General features: G+C 49.9%; 1 protein-coding gene across 1 annotated transcript in view; it reads right to left on the bottom strand.

Moving 5' to 3' along the window:
* The window catches only part of NOC3L (NOC3 like DNA replication regulator), a 196,118-nt gene that overhangs the window by 46,366 nt on the left and 132,027 nt on the right, over positions 1 to 17,725 (bottom strand). Inside the window, exons 15-16 of the mRNA XM_075348773.1 lie at positions 6,866 to 6,929; positions 2,801 to 2,872 (exon numbers count right to left, since the gene is read on the bottom strand). Coding sequence (XP_075204888.1) covers positions 2,801 to 2,872; positions 6,866 to 6,929 — 136 coding nt within the window. The remainder of the gene's footprint in view (positions 1 to 2,800; positions 2,873 to 6,865; positions 6,930 to 17,725) is intronic.

The following is a 17,725-nucleotide window of genomic DNA, read 5'->3' as shown; positions in this document are numbered from 1 at the left end:
TTAAGGCAACCATTTCGGGCATAGATTCCCTGGTGAGGGAATGCATCTCCTCTAGAGAAGCAGAGATGGCCTTGAGAGCCCACACTGCTGCAAAAGATGGGGAGAACGAGGCCCCAGCCGCCTCATATACAGATTTGGCCAGAAGGTCAACCTGGCGGTCAGTGGAATCCTTAAGAGAGGTGCCGTCAGCCACTGATACAACAGTCCGGACTGAGAGTCTAGACACCGGAGGGTCTACCTTTGGTGAATGAGCCCACTCCTTGACCACCTCAGGTGGAAAGGGAAAACGGTCATCAGAACCACGCTTAGGGAAGCGTTTGTCAGGGCAGGCCCTGGGCTTGGTCACAGCAGCCTGAAAACTGGAGTGGTTAAAGAACACACTCTTTGTCCTCTTAGGCAAGGTAAACTGGTGCTTTTCTGCCAGAGAGGGTTGCTCCTCTGATACTGGCGGATTGAGGTCCAGTACAGAATTAATGGACGCAATCAAATCACCAACATCTGCGTCACCTTCGGACAGATCAATGGGGCACATGGAGGTAGCGTCCGAGCCCCCAGTAAAGGCATCCTCCTCGTCCTGCGAGTCAGCTCGTGAATCAGAGCCGCGGGACGAGGAAGGAGAGGGGACACTGCGTCTCCTTTTAGGAGGACGGGGTCTGGGACCAGATGATGAATCCTCTGTGAGCTCTGCCGAGCGAGTCCTAGCAGCAGGGGCACCCTGTGAAGGGGGCTGATGCATGCTCAGCAGAGTCCGGGACAGCTGTCCCATGGAGTCGGCAAAAGACTGGGAGATTGACTTAGAGAAGGAATCTACCCAAGCCGGGGGTTCAGCCACCGGAGCCGGAGCAGCCGGAGGGACCACTGGGGGTGAGACTCCAGGCTGAGGCACCACCATGTTAGAGCAGGCATCACAATGTGGATAGGTGCTCTGTTCAGGCAGTACGAGCTTACATGCAGTGCATATTGAGTACAGCCTTGCTCCTTGTGTGAGACATGCTGCTGAAGTGGGGGTTCTGCCAGAATGACCCCCAGAGAGTATATATGAAGGTCCACAACCGGAGGTTGTGGCTTACCAGACCGTTTGTGTGCCCTCCAGATCCACAGCCCGGACCCGCAAGCAGCTTAGCAGGGATGCTGCAGCCAGTGCTGATCCAGAGAAAAACGCTGAGAAAATGGCGCCGGAGCGAGGAGAGGGGGCGTGGCCTGCTCTGAGAGCGGGATCTGGAGGGCCAAGGAGATTTACAGGGGAGGGGACATGTACTCAGAGAGGAGTGTCCCTCCCCTGTACCGAACGGCCGCTGGGCGGAGCCGCACTGTCCCTCTGCATGATTGACATGCGAGGGCAGTGAAAACGAAAGTAGGCCTCCGGCGAAGCCGGGGCCTAAATTTAAGTGATGCGGCCGGCGCGCAGGCACCATCGACGCGGTTCTCAGGCGACAGCCAGAGAACCGGCCGGAAATGTCACAAAAGTTACACAGCACACTCTCCCACCATAATAAAGTACCGGGACCCCCACAATATAAACGTCTCAGGTACTTAGCTTGCTGAGACGCAGGGCCATGTCCCTGGTGGATGAGTGCTCCGTCCAGCAGGATCCTGAAGGGCTGCGGATGGAGATCGGTCTCCTGCAAAGCATGGAGAACCATGCTGGCTCCCACTTCAAGCCAGAGCCCGAGGGATGGTGAAGGAGCGCGGCATGTAAGGCTCCAGCCTTGTAAATCAACCTTAACAGCACCGCCGACACATTGGGGTGAGAAGGGACATGCCGGGAGTCCAGACTCGGACCCGCTTTTCTTCAAAAACTTTCCAAAAATGAAAAATCAGATGAGAATGCATGTGTGGATGTGTGCCTCCTGAACACAAAGCAATGAACTGGCTAGATCTGGTTAACCAGGGGGTGTATATGCTCAGAGGGAGGAGCTACACTTTTTAGTGTAGTACTTTGTGTGTCCTCCGGAGGCAGAAGCTATACACCCCAATGTCTAGGTCTCCCATAGGAACGATAAAGAAATATACGAAGTATGCTCCTAGTGGTACCAGGTCACGTTCTTGGGGCTAAAAGCTGTTGTAACTCAGTTTGACTTAAAATAACAATTATGTATAAAATATAAATTTTGAAGAACAACATTAGCTTTCTTTTGAGCTATTAAGCGTGTTTTTATTATTTACCGTTCTGGAGTTATGGCTCCATATGTCAGCTTTTTGGCCAAAAATTTGGATTTTTTTCAAACTTTGAGCGATGAGCTCAAATGATGGGTTAACATCGTTTGATCGAGCTCAAATTTTGGCTCTCTTAAAATCTGGAAAGGGGAATCGTTTTGTGGGGTCCAGACGGACAAAACTCTGACATAGATTTTTTGCGGTCACCCTAGTATACACACATACACACACACACACACACACACACACACACACACTATTTTTGATAAACCTGCCAGGGCTAAAATGTCAGACGCACTTGCATGATTTCTAGATTTCTTCTACAGCTTCAGCCAAGAATTATTCTCCTGGGATTACACACATCTCAGTCACAAGCCTCTATCCTTTGTGTTATAGCCCTGTCTGGGAGGCTTATCAGAGCCTCTTCTGATGACCTCATTACTGTCAAGACCGAGATTTACAATGAATGGCTGTACTAGCCCCACTATATGAACTCTCATTGCAGAAATAAACGTCAGAATATATAAAATTCACAATCCAAGGAAGGAACATAACCTCCCACTTTTCTTGGACATGCTTATTTCTTAGTCAAGCTTGAGAAGCACATTTTATGTTGCAACATAGCATACAAAACCCGGATTACCTGCACTGAGGCCGTAGAGCGTTTTGTAAAGGTGAGTGTAGAAATTTAAGGGGTCAATATTGAGGACGTCACCTGTTAAAAAAAAAATAAATAAATAAATAATATATATGATTTTTAAGTCATCAGAATAATTAAGTGATTGTAAAAAGCAAAACTGGAAGCCAGCAATCACGAGGGCTATATAAAGACGCCAAAGCCCCAAGATCATTAAAACGGTAAGAAATGATTATAAAGCCTTCTGCAAGAAAATGCTTCAGAACTTGGTCAGACGAGAGTATCTTCAGTCCGTATACTGACCATGCTCCAAAATGGCCCCCAAACACAGCACATGTACCAACAGGCGAATGGGGGAAGACATGCGCATTAAAATTAAATGGCATGTAAACAATGAGTGTCGTAATGGTTACACACACACACAGACACCCGGCCTTAGGAGAGGTCGCCAACTTGTGGCTTTCCAGTGTCAAACACTGGGAGAGGTTAGCACTGCAGCGCTGGGGTCCTCGGTTCAAATCCAATTAAGGACAAGATCTGCCAAAGAGTTTGTGTGTTCTCCCAGTGTTTGCGGGGGCTTTCTCCGGGTACTCCGGTTTCCTCCCACACTCCACAGACATTCTGATCGGGAATTTAGATTGTGAGCACCAATGGGGCCAGTGATGATCACATCTTTAAAGCGCTTTGGAATTAATAGTGCTATACACCGTGCGCACAATTATTAGGCAAGTTGTATTTTAGAGGACCCAAAAGACTCAAATATCAAAGCTTAATATTTTTGGAGTGGGTTTTTTTTTAGATTTGGCTATCTTAGGAGGATATCTGTTTGTGCAGGTAACTATTACTGTGCAGAATTATTAGGCAACTTAATAAAAACCAAATATATTCCCATCTCACTTGTTTATTTTCACCAGGTAAACCAATATAACTGCACAAAATTTAGAAATAAACATTTTTGACATGCAAAAACAAAACCACAAAAAATTAGTGACCAATATAGCCACCTTTCTCTCTGATGACACTCAACAGCCTACCATCCATAGATTCTGTCAGTTGCTTGATCTGTTTACGGTCAACATTGCGTGCAGCAGCCGCCACAGCCTCCAGACACTGTTCCGAGAGGTGTACTGTTTTCCCTCCCTGTAGATCTTACATTTTATGAGGGACCACATGTTCTCTATGGGGTTCAGATCAGGTGAACAAGGGGGCAATGTCATTATTTTTTCATCTTTTAGACCTTTACTGGCCAGCCATACTGTGGAGTAGTTGGATGCATGTGATGGAGCATTGTCCTGCATGAAAATCCTGTTTTTCTTGAACGATACCAACTTCTTCATGTATCACTGCTTGAAGAAGTTGTCTTCCAGAAACTGGCAGTAGGTCTGGGAGTTGAGCTTCACTCCATCCTCAACCCGAAAAGGTCCCACAAGTTCATCTTTGATGATACCAGCCCATACCAGTACCCCACCTCCACCTTGCTGGCGTCTGAGTTGGAGTGGAGCTCTCTGCCCTTTAGTGATCCAGCCTCTGGAACATCAAGAGTCACTCTCATTTCATCAGTCCATAAAACCTTTGAAAATTCAGTCTTAAGATATTTCTTGGCCCAGTCTTGACGTTTTATCTTATTTTTCTTGTTCAAAGGTGGTTGTTTTTCAGCCTTCCTTACCTTGGCCATGTCCCTGAGTATGGCACACCTTGTGCTTTTTGATACTCCAGTAACGTTGCAGCTCTGAAATATGGCCAAACTGGTGGCAAATGGCATCTAGGCAGCTTCACGCTTTATTTTCCACAAACCATGGGCAGTTATTTTGCGCCTTTTTTGCCCAACACACTTCTTGCGACCCTGTTGGCTATTTGTCATGAAACACTTTATTGTTCGGTGATCACGCTTCAAAAGTTTGGCAATTTCAAGACTGCTGCATCCCTCTGCAAGACATTCACAATTTTGGACTTTTCAAAGCCAGTCAAATCTCTCTTCTGACCCATTTTGCCAAAGAAAAGGAAGTTGCCTAATAATTAAGCACACCTTATATAGGGTGCTGATGTCATTATACCACACCCCTCCTCATTACAGAGATGCACATCACCTGATTTACTTAATTGGTAGTTGGCTCTCAAGCCTATACAGCTTGAAGTAGGACAACATGTATAAAAAGGATCATGTGATCAAAATACTCATTGAGTATGTGAGTGAAATAAAATAAACTCCCACCCAAGTAGTTCTAATTCAGCCACAGGTGAATGATCAATACATTATTATATCTTGGGGCCTTGTTACAAGTTTCCAGAATATTGATGCATGAAAGTGAGGATTTTATAAGGAGGCCTCCAACCCCAATATCTTCAATTCTGGGAATAGCTTTATTCTAGAACAATAGGTTCCCATTGTCCTAGACCAGGGGTGGGCAATTAATTTTCCCATGGGGCCGCATGAGAAATTGGGATGGTTTTAGAGGGCCGGACTAATGTAATTAGCTCAGTTCTACCCAATACTGTATATAGTATATACTATCCCTTCATAAACAAACAGTAAGTTAAACAACAATAAGATTCAATGAAAATGTGGGGGGCATACACATTACTGGGATCAGTGGAGGGCATAGACATTACTTGGGTCAGTGGAGGGCATAGACATTACTGGGGTCAGTGGGGGGGCATACACATTACTGGGGTCAGTGGAGGGCATAGACATTACTGGGGTCAGTGGGGGGCATAGACATTACTGGAGTCAGTGGGGGGCATACACATTACTGAGGTCAGTAAGTGGCAGACATTACTGGGGTCAGTAAGTGGCATAGACATTACTGGGGACTGTGAAGCAGACATATTGACAGTGGTGGCCAGTGGGGCATGCATACTGACAGTGGTGGCCAGTGGGGCATGCATACTGACAGTGGTGGCCAGTGGGGCATGCATACTGACAGTGGTGGCCAGTGGGGCATGCATACTGACAGTGGTGGCCAGTGGGGCATGCATACTGACAGTGGTGGCCTGTGAGGCATGCATACTGACAGTGGTGGCCAGTGGGGCATGCATACTGACAGTGGTGGCCAGTGGGGCATGCATACTGACAGTGGTGGCCAGTGGGGCATGCATACTCACAGTGGTGGCTAGTGGGGCATGCATACTGACAGTGGTGGCCAGTGGGGCATGCATACTGACAGTGGTGGCTAGTGGGGCATGCATACTGACAGTGGTGGCCAGTGGGGCATGCATACTCACAGTGGTGGCTAGTGGGGCATGCATACTCACAGTGGTGGCTAGTGGGGCATGCATACTCACAGTGGTGGCTAGTGGGGCATGCATACTCACAGTGGTGGCTAGTGGGGCATGCATACTGACAGTGGTGGCCAGTGGGGCATGCATACTGGCCTTGGAGACGCTGAGGGCACAGGCAGGCAGCACAGCAGCAGAGCCTGAGGGCTCCTATGGCTGCTTTCGCTGAGTCCCCTGTGTGTCTGCTTCCTCTATTGCAGGCACAGGGGGGACCTGAGAAGGCACAAGGGCTGCTCCTCTGCTCCCCCTTTCTGCAGCCACTTTGCCCTCTCACCGGTGTTACTTCTGCACAAGTGCACATTACCTCAGTTTGTAGACCAAACGTTTTTGAAGTGGCTGCTGTGGATATAAATCGGTCATGTGAGGATCCCAGGGTAGAAGGGGCAGGCAAAGGGGGCGCGGCCAGCATCGACAGAGCAAGAGGAGGGGACAAGGGAGGCATCCGAGGAGTGTGATCAGCAACCAGAGGGGGCATGACAGGCAGAGTGGGGGCGTGGCAGCTGCTTATCACTGCACTGCTGGAATCATAGCTCCCGGGAGTGAGAGCAAGGCTGAGGCATAGATCAGGCCACGCCTCCAACTCTTAGCAAGACAGGCGGGCCGGTCACAGACAGTAGGCGGGCCGCATCTGGCCCGCGGGCCGCCCCTTGCCCAGGTCTGTCCTAGACAGACATCATTGGCTGCGCTCGGTATAGAGCAGCCACTAAACATTATCTTCTGGATACATTTCAGTTCTCTGAGAATATCTAAACCATCCACGTCTGCCATCGTATGAAGAGTTATAGGTCATCTTACCCTGGCCGGACAGTATATTGAATGCCGTCTGCACACAGTGAAGACTCTCTCTGTAGCTGAGATCCTGAAGAAAGAAGACAACAAATTACTTAGAGCAAGTTTAAGGATTTATGCAAAAGTATTGCAAGGAAGTCCGGCTAGGAGTAGAACACCTGTGAGATCTCAGCTAATGCCCATTATACATTATTACTTTCAATATTTAAGAAATAGGAAGAGTCAAAAAGTGCAGTCATTATTAGCAGTATATTGCCTGTAACAGCAGCACCATAAATTACCATAAGGATGTGTGCCCACGATCAGGGTTCACAGAGTTTTACATGCAGTGTGTTTTCCCTGCATTCAAAACGCTGCGTTGTACAGTACCAGCACTGGATGGCATTGTGGAAATCCCGTGCTCACTGTGCTTGTTTTCCAGTCACGAAAACTGGCCTGCAGTGCGGCTTCCCGTGCCGCAGCATGTCAATTCTTTGCTGGGGAGACACGAGTGTTCCCAGTAGGGAGAACACAGCGAGAGACCGCAACTGCCCGAGCCCGGATCCTGCGGAGGAGACTCGCGGCCCCGCATGTCAGGACCCACTGCGTCCAGGACACAGCGGGTCCTGATCGTGTGCACATACCCTAAGGGTCTCAGTAATGAGTAAACTCTGAAAACACAGACCACTCAGCATCATCATTGTAGGTAGGTAAATAGCGAGAGGTATTAGGGAGGATGCCATCAACCGCTGGATATCAGCATGACCAGAACCGCTCAATAGGGATAGCCTTTTATTTAGCCACCAGAAATGTAGAGCTGGTATGTAGAGAGGTATGTAGAGTGGCTAAATTGATTGTATTATATAAGCTTATATCAGCTTAGTGAAGAAAGGGCTCAAAGGTGAATGATCAGCAAGGCTTCAATAACCTCACATTCTACACAGTTATAGCAGGCTAAAAAGATTAAACAAAACCCTATCAGGCTAAAAAACGCTTTAAACCTGCAGAAACTGTTTATTTGTAGGTCAATAGCCTTTTGAATCTGTTCCACAACACAGAAACCCTGGCCACTGGGAGGAAAATAACTATTTCTCTCTGCAGCCTCTGTCAGAGGTGCAGCTTCAGTCACCGCTCAGCATATATATTATATATATATATAAAATACAGTTACAGACGCACACTGAAATGCCAAAGCTTTCAACTACCAAGAAAGATCTAATAAAAACTTAAAGGGAACCTGTCAGCAGAAATTTCGCCCAAAACCTAAAAGATTCCCCCTCTGCAGCTCCTGGGCTGCATTCTAGAAAGGTCCCTGTTATTATTGTGCCCCATGTGAGACCAAAATAAAGACTTTATAAAGTGGTACCTTTTTGTATTCAGATACTGTAAATGTGACACGGGGGCGGGCTTTCTGGCGTCCGTTATTCTGCCTCCTGGTCCTGCCCATAATCTCGTGAGCGCGCAAACCTCACGAGCGGTCACACTGTGCTCAGGGTAGTGCTAGACTGTATGGGCTGCTTCCAGGGATGACGTCCCTTTTGTCACGTGATAGTATTTTGAACACGCCCCTATCACGTGACAAAAGGGACGTCATCCCTGGAAGCAGCCCATACAGTCTAGCACTACCCTGAGCACAGTGTGACCGCTGGTGAGGTTTGCGCGCTCACGAGATTATGGGCGGGTACTTGATGATAACAATCACAGCCCCGCCCATAATCACTTGCCTGCGCACACGTCACCAGCGGTCACACTGCTCAGTCCCGTGAGACTGGCACTGGGCATGCGCGGGGATGGCTGGAGCAGTGGGCGGTGCATCAGCTATGGAAAGGAGCGATGGGGGCGGCATACAGGACCAGGAGGCAGAATAACGGACGCCAGAAAGCCCGCCCCCGTGTCACATTTACAGTATCTGAATACAAAAAGGTACCACTTTATATTATTTTGGTCTCACATGGGGCACAATAATAACAGGGACCTTTCTAGAATGCAGCCCAGGAGCTGCAGAGGGGGAATCTTTTAGGTTTTGAACGAAATTTCTGCTGACAGGTTCCCTTTAAGATGTTTTTCCATATCAAAATGGCCATTTTCATACCTGCCCAATAGCCATGTCATGGCAATTTCATTATACTTTGTCATACTCTTTCTTTCTAACTCACAGAGTTTAAAAAAAAACAAAAAACTCATGTTTGGGCTAAGATTAACCCACTACTAAAGAATAATAGCACCTGTGGCTAATGGGGGAGGGGGGTTGGGTGCATAGTCAGTCAGATGGACATAACTCCATACAAAATATAAAAAAAGACAACAAACCTCTGACAGCACTCCATGTGAACAGGGGCGTATCTGTTCATGATATATAATAGCAAAAAGAGTTGCAGCTGCACACTGAAATTCTTTAGTAGTGGGTCTATTTCTGCAACCAAATACTGAGCGTGCACATAGCCTTAAGTCAAAGGGCGGTCTAAAAGCAGATAAAAGGTGCATGCCTCCTAAAAGGCCTGGCGCATCTTGAACTGTTATAAAGACAGAGAGTGAAATCTATACTTTGAGCTGGATGTACATTTTATCAGTAAGGCGCCTTTCACACATCAGTTTTTTGCCATCAGTCACAATCCATCAATTTTTGAAAAAAAGAGAATTTTGTTTACTTACCGTAAATGCTTTTTCTTATAGTTCCGTATTGGGAGACCCAGACCTTGGGTGTTTAGCTTCTGCCTCCGGAGGACACACAAAGTACTACACTAAAAAGTGTAGCTCCTCCCTCTGAGCTTATACACCCCCTGGTGAGCCAGTCCCAGCCAGTTTAGTGCAAAAGCTGAAGGAGAATAGCCACCCACAAGTAGAACAGAGCAAGAGCCTTAACAACCGGAGACTCTGTCCACGACAACAGCCGGTGATAACACGCGGAACAAGAAATTGCCAACAGGCAACAGGGAGGGTGCTGGGTCTCCCAATACGGAACTATAAGAAAAAGAATTTACGGTAAGTAAACAAAATTATCTTTTTCTTTATCGTTCCTTTGGGAGACCCAGACCTTGGGACGTTCCAAAGCAGTCCCTGGGTGGGAAATAAACAGAAAAACTAAGAAGTAGGCAGAACCTAACTTCACATATGGGCGACAGCCGCCTGAAGGATGCGTCTGCCCAAGCTCGCATCTGCCGAAGCATGAGCATGCACTTGGTAGTGCTTCGAGAAGGTATGCAGGCTAGTCCAAGTGGCAGCCTGACAGACTTGTTGAGCCGTAACCTGGTGCCTAAAAGCCCAAGAGGCACCGACAGCTCTGGTCGAGTGTGCCTTGATCCCCGGCGGGAGAGGCACCTGAGTACTCTGGTAGGCGTCTGAAATGGTCGATCTAATCCAACGGGCTAAGGTCGGCTTAGAAGCAGGGAGGCCCTTGCGCCGACCTGTGGTTAGCACAAAAAGAGAGGTGCACCGCCTAAGCGCAGCGGTGCGAGACACATAGATCCGGAGAGCACGCACCAGATCTAGAGTATGCAGCGCTTTTTCAAAGCGATGAACAGGGGCCGGACAGAAGGAAGGTAAGGTAATGTCCTGGTTAAGGTGGAAGGGAGAGACCACCTTAGGAAGAAAGTCCGGAGTCGGACGGAGAACCACCTTGTCTTGATGAAAAACTAAAAAAAGGTGACTCCGAGGAGAGCGCAGCCACATCAGAGACTCTCCTGAGAGAAGTTATGGCAACTAGAAAGGCCACCTTTTGAGAAAGACGATACAAAGAAACCTCCCTAAGAGGCTCAAAAGGGGGTTTCTGCAATACAGTGAGGACCAAGTTAAGGTCCCAGGGATCCAAGGGCCGCCGATAAGGCGGAATGATGTGAGACGCGCCTCGCATGAAGGTGCGGACCTGAGCCAGCTGAGCGAGACGCCGCTGGAACAGAACTGACAGAGCTGAGACTTGTCCCTTGAGAGAGTTGAGGGACAGTCCTAGCTGCAGACCGGACTGTAGAAAAGACAGAAGGGTTGGCAAAGAGAATGGCCAAGGAGGATGGCCGGTAAAGCGACACCAGGACAGGAAAATTTTCCAAGTCCTGTGATAGATCTTAGCGGAGGAAGACTTACGGGCCCGAGTCATAGTGGAGATGACTTCAGGAGGAATACCAGAAGCCGTCAAAATCCAGGACTCAAGAGCCACGCCGTCAATTTGAGGGCCGCAGAATTTGGGCGGAAAAACGGACCTTGTGAGAGTAGGTCTGGACGGTCCGGGAGATGCCACGGCATCTCTACGGACAGTTGGAGCAGGTCCGGATACCAAGCTCACCTGGGCCAGTCCGGGGCAATGAGGATGACTCGACGGCCCTCCATTGTGATCTTGCGCAGGACTCTGGGCAAGAGAGCTAGAGGGGGAAACACGTAAGACAGACGAAACTGGGACCAGTCTTGAACCAGAGCGTCCGTGGCGAAGGCCTGAGGATCGTGGGAGTGAGCCACGTAAACAAGAACTTTGTTGTTGTGACGGGATGCCATTAGGTCCACGTCCGGAGTGCCCCATTTGCGGCAGATTGACTGAAACACTGCCGGGTGCAGGGACCACTCGCCACCGTCCACGGTTTGACGGCTGAGATAATCTGCCTCCCAGTTTTCCACGCCTGGGATGTGGACTGCAGATATGGTGGACTTGGAGTCCTCCGCCCATTGAAGGATGCGTTGTACCTCCATCATTACCAGGCGGCTGCGTGTCCCGCCTTGGTGATTGATGTAGGCAACCGCTGTCGCGTTGTCTGACTGGACTCGGATGTGCTTGCCCGCCAACAGGTGGTGAAAAGCTAGGAGAGCTAGAAGCACGGCTCTGGTTTCCAGCACATTGATTGAAAGGGCTGACTCGGACGGAGTCCAAGTGCCCTGCGCTCTGTGGTGGAGACATACCGCTCCCAAGCCGGATAGACTGGCATCCGTGGTGAGAATCACCCAGGACGGGGCCAGGAAGGAGCGCCCTTGGGACAGGGAGAGGGGCCGAAGCCACCACTGAAGAGAGCTCCTGGTCCGTGGCGACAGAGCCACTAACCTGTGTAAGGAGGAAGGCCGCTTCTCCCAACAGCGGAGAATGTCCAGCTGCAGGGGGCGCAGATGGAACTGGGCAAAGGGAACAGCCTCCATGGACGCCACCATTTGACCCAGCACCTGCATCAGACGCCTGAGGGTATAACGGCGGGGCCTCAGCAGAGAGCGCACCGCTAACTGGAGTGACTGCTGTTTGATTAAGGGCAACTTCACAAGTGCCGGCAAAGTCTCGAACTGCATCCCTAGGTACGTGAGACTCTGGGTCGGAGTCAGAGTGGATTTGGGAAGATTGACAAGCCACCCGAATTGGGCTAGAGTGGCGAGAGTGAGCGAGACACTCCGCTGACAGTCTGCGCAGGATGAAGCCTTGACTAGAAGGTCGTCCAGGTAAGGGAGCACTGTTAACCCCTGGAGGTGCAGAACCGCAATCACTGCTGCCATGCCCTTGGTGAATACCCGAGGGGCCGTGGCTAACCCGAAGGGGAGAGCCACGAATTGGAAATGATCCTCTCCTATTGCAAAACGTAACCAACGCTGGTGTGAAACTGCAATTGGCACATGTAGATAGGCATCTCTGATGTCGATGGATGCCAGGAAATCCCCTTGGGTCATAGAGGCAATGACTGATCGCAGAGACTCCATGCGAAAATGCCGCACCCGAACATGCTTGTTGAGAAGCTTGAGATCCAGGATGGGCCGGAAGGTACCGTCCTTTTTGGGAACTAGGAAGAGGTTTGAGTAAAAACCTCTGAAACGTTCCCGAGCGGGAACTGGTACAATTACTCCGTTTGCCTGCAAGGATGCCACGGCCTGTGAGAAGGCGGCGGCCTTGGAGCAGGGGGGAGTTGAGAGAAAAAATCTGTTTGGCGGGTTGGAAGAGAATTCTATCCTGTAGCCGTGAGAGATGATATCTCTCACCCACTGATCGGAGACTTGTTTTAACCAAGCGTCGCCAAAGTGGGAGAGCCTGCCACCGACTAAGGACGTTGCTGGAGCGGGCAGAGAGTCACGAGGAGGCTGCCTTAGTGGCAGTACCTCCTGCGGTCTTCTGCGGACGCGCTTTTGGACGCCAGTTGGATTTCTGGTCCTTAGCTGAGTTAGCGGACGAGGCGGAGGGCTTAGAGGACGACCAGTTGGAGGAACGAAAGGAACGAAACTTCGACTGATTCCTACCCTGGGCAGGTTTCCTGGTCTTGGTTTGTGGCATGGAAGTACTCTTCCCGCCAGTAGCTTCCTTAATAATTTCATCCAGCTGTTCACCGAACAGCCGGGAACCAGCAAAAGGGAGCCCAGCAAGGAACTTCTTTGAAGAAGCATCTGCCTTCCACTCTCGAAGCCACAAGATCCTGCGGATAACGAGGGAATTTGCCGAAGCCACCGCAGTGCGGTGAGAAGCCTCTAGCATGGCAGACATTGCATAAGATGAAAAAGCTGAAGCTTGAGAAGTTAAGGCAACCATCTCAGGCATAGATTCCTTGGTGAGGGAATGCATCTCCTCTAGAGAAGCAGAGATGGCTTTGAGAGCCCACACTGCTGCAAACGTCGGGGAAAACGCGGCCCCCGCCGCTTCATACACAGATTTGGCCAGAAGGTCAATCTGACGGTCAGTGGAATCCTTAAGGGAGGTGCCATCAGCCACCGACACAATGGTCCGGGCTGAGAGCCTAGACACCGGGGGGGGTCTACCTTTGGGGAGTGAGACCACTCCTTGACCACCTCAGGTGGAAAGGGAAAACGGTCATCAGAACCACGCTTTGGAAAGCGTTTGTCAGGACAGGCCCTGGGTTTGGTCACAGCGGTCTGAAAACTGGAGTGGTTAAAGAACACTCTTTACTCTCTTAGGCGAGGTAAACTGGTGCTTTTCTGCCAGAGAGGGTTGCTCCTCTGATACTGGCGGATTGAGATCCAGTACAGAATTAATAGAAGCAATCAAGTCACTAAGATCTGAGTCACCCTTTAGAAAGATCGATGGGGTACATGGAGTTAGCCTCCGAGCCCCCCGTAAGGGCATCCTCCTCATCTTGCGAGTCAGCTCTTGAATCAGAGCCGCGGGATGAGGAGGGGGAGGAAACCCTGCGCCTTCTCTTAGGAGGAAGGGGTCTGGGACCTGATGATGAATCCTCTGTGAGCTCCGATGGACGGAGGTCAGAGGATAGGGATCCTAAAGGACCCTTAGCAAGAGCATTAGAGGCACCCTGTGAGGAGGGTTGATGCATATTCATAAAAGTCCTGGACAAAAGTCCCATGGACTCAGCAAATGACTGGGATATAGACCTAGAGAAGGACTCTACCCAGGCCGGGGGTTCAGCCACAGGTGCAGAGGCAGCCGGAGAGACCACTGGGGGTGAGACTCCAGGGTGTGGCACCGCCAAGTTAGAGCAGACATCACAATGTGGATAGGTGCTCGGCTCAGGCAGCAGGAGCTTACATGCAGCGCATACAGTATAAAGCTTTGGAGCCTTGCTCCTCGTGTGAGACATGCTGCTGGAGTGGGGGCTCTGCAAGAGAATGAACCCCAGGGAGAATATACAGAGGTCCACAACCAGAGACCGGCTGTGGCTTACCAGACCGCTGGAAGCGGTGTTGTGTGCCCTCCAGATCCCGAAGCCCGGACCCCCAATGCACAGCACCTCAGCAGGGATGCAGAGTGCAGAAAGGCCCAGCGCAGAGTGAACTCTGCCTGAGAAAATGGCCGCCGGAGCGAAGAGAGGGGGTGGGACTTGAGGGCGTTCCTGTAGGAGAGCGGGAACTGGAGGGCCATAGAGACCTGCAGGGGAGGAGACACGCCCCAGCAGTGGGGAGTGTCCCTCCCCTGTGCAGGATGGCCGCCGGGAGGAGCCGTGCCTGTCCCTCTGCATGAGTGACATGCAAGGGTAGTTAACAGAAACTAGGCCTCCGGCAAAGCCGGGGCCTAAATTTAAGCGGCGAGGCCGACGGGCAGGCACAATCGGCGCGGTTCTCGGGCGAAAGCTACAGAACCCGCCGGAAATGCCAAAACAAATACATTCAGCATACTCTCCCAATACAATAAAGAACAGGGACCCCCAACACATAAACGTCTCAGGTACTTAGCTGCTGAGACGCAGGGCCAGGTCCCTGGGGATGAGTGCTCCGGTCCAGCAGAATCCTCAAGGGGCTGTGGATGGAGACCGGTCTCCTGCCAGGCATGGAGACCGTGCTGGCTCCCACTTCAAGCCAGAGCCCAGGAGGGATGGTGAAGGAGCACGGCATGTAAGGCTCCAGCCTTGGAAATCAACCTTACAACACCGCCGACACAGTGGGGTGAGAAGGGACATGCCGGGGGTCCAGACGTGGACCCGCACTTCTTCAATCTCTTCCAAAGAAAAAAATCATGAGAATGCATGTGTGGATGTATGCCTCCTGAACACAAAGCGATAAACTGGCTGGGACTGGCTCACCAGGGGGTGTATAAGCTCAGAGGGAGGAGCTACACTTTTAAGTGTAGTACTTTGTGTGTCCTCCGGAGGCAGAAGCTAAACACCCAAGGTCTCGGTCTCCCAAAGGAACGATAAAGAAAAATGGATCCGGCAACCGATTCCTCTGGATCTGTTTTTTTTTTGTCATCAACTTGTATTAGCGATGGATAGCCTCACGTTTCATCTCTCATTCAACGGATCCAGCGAAAAATTGTTTGTTCGTTGGACGGAGACAAAGGACAAAGTAACGTTTTTTGTGTAAGTCGAAAAAACGGACAGTGACGGATCCGTTGCCGTCCGTCATTTGGTAGAATGGAAGCCTATGGGCGCAGGATCCGTCGTAATCCGTCAAATGCGGAATCCTGCGACGGATCCAGTTTTTTTTTTTTTAACTGAGCATGCTCAGATGGAGTGTAAAAACACTGTTGGGCTTAACTGATGCGACGGATCAGTTTTTTCAACGGATCTGTCACATCAGTTTTTCCACAGTCTGCGACTGATCTGTCGAGCCAACGGATTGTGACTGACGGCAAAAAACTGATGTGTGAAAGCGGCCTAAAATGATTTGCTGTTTTTTATACTAAAGAATAGTTTGCAGTTCATGCCTCCTTTTATGAATAGCACAACCCACATATCAAAACAAAGAGTCACTTGATAAATTCCCTCCACTGGGGATTCTGATATGTACAGTTTTTAAGACATAAGGCAAATAGAAAAACTTTGTAAAACAAACTGATATTGTTGTATGGAACAAGTTGTGTGTATATACATGAGTAGTGTTGAGCGGACTCGGATCAGAAAAATCCGGATCCGCACAGTTCGAGGTTCCGATCAGAGTCCGACCAGTACCCGGAATCCGACGTGCACGATCCGGATCTGTGTGTGTTTGTTCTCGTTCTCACTCCCCCTCTCGTTCTCACTCCCCCTCTCTCGTTCTCACTCCCCCTCTCTCGTTCTCACTCCCCCTCTCTCGTTCTCACTCCCCCTCTCTCGTTCTCACTCCCCCTCTCTCGTTCTCACTCCCCCTCTCTCGTTCTCACTCCCCCTCTCTCGTTCTCACTCCCCCTCTCTCGTTCTCACTCCCCCTCTCTCGTTCTCACTCCCCCTCTCTCGTTCTCACTCCCCCTCTCTCGTTCTCACTCCCTCTCGTTCTCACTCCCTCTCGTTCTCACTCCCTCTCGTTCTCACTCCCTCTCGTTCTCACTCCCTCTCGTTCTCACTCCCTCTCGTTCTCACTCCCTCTCGTTCTCACTCCCTCTCGTTCTCACTCCCTCTCGTTCTCACTCCCTCTCGTTCTCACTCCCTCTCGTTCTCACTCTCTCTCGTTCTCACTCTCTCTCGTTCTCACTCTCTCTCGTTCTCACTCTCTCTCGTTCTCACTCTCTCTCGTTCTCACTCTCTCTCGTTCTCACTCTCTCTCGTTCTCACTCTCTCTCGTTCTCACTCTCTCTCGTTCTCACTCTCTCTCGTTCTCACTCTCTCTCGTTCTCACTCTCTCTCGTTCTCACTCTCTCTCGTTCTCACTCTCTCTCGTTCTCACTCCCCATTGATTTATATGGCCGCGGATTCCGGATCGGATCCGGACTTCGGTGGCAACCCGATCCGGAGGACCCGGATTATGACCGATCCGCTCAACTCTATACATGAGGACTTTCTGGTTAGATGACATATGCATTTATCAGTTGGTTTTAACGCTCTGTGGGCTTCATCTGTAAATGTCTGCTTTCCTTGAGCTCAGACTGGCCAGAGATTAGCTACTATAATGAATTCCATACACAGCGCACAGAAGAGGAGATCCAGCTCACCAATCTCCACAGCACATCAGAAGCCGCATCATTATGCCGCAACACACTAAAGTGTAGTGAAAGATTGTCACCTTTCAGGAAATCTTGCTCCCGGGTTCTTTATTGACCCTTGTGATGTCCAGTATTGACTTGATGTCAGGGCCACAAACAACAGCTCAGCAGCCAATCAATGAGTTCAGTGGCTCGGAGGACAAAGCCCACTGATTAGCTGCCGCGCTGTTGACATGCTGTCAGCCCTGCAGCCAATATTGGACACCGGGAACAATGCGTGGCTTCACACTGACTCTGGGGCTGGCGAGTAAAGCACTTTTTTTTTTTTTTTTTTAAAAAAAAAAAAAAAAAAGTAAAACTGGGCAGAGGACAAACATTTTCTAAAAAAGGGTAACCCCTTTATACCCAGCAGTGGGAAAGATAGAAGAATATATACAAAAAAAAAAACAACTTGTGTGTGTCTGCACCCTTCTCCTCCTCTCCATAAAATTTGAGGGGTAAAAGCTGTAATCTGATGCCTCAGTGAACTGATAATTTTTTTGTCTCTGAAGAATGATTTTACTAGTGAATTAAGAGAGTGATCAGTGAGGGAGGCAGAGGAATTGTGACCAGTGGAGAGGAGCATTTTTCTGTAAAAA

Source organism: Anomaloglossus baeobatrachus, chromosome 5 (assembly GCF_048569485.1).
Source record: "Anomaloglossus baeobatrachus isolate aAnoBae1 chromosome 5, aAnoBae1.hap1, whole genome shotgun sequence".
Lineage (NCBI taxonomy): Eukaryota > Metazoa > Chordata > Amphibia > Anura > Aromobatidae > Anomaloglossus > Anomaloglossus baeobatrachus.
This window is presented reverse-complemented; position numbering and strand designations above follow the sequence as displayed.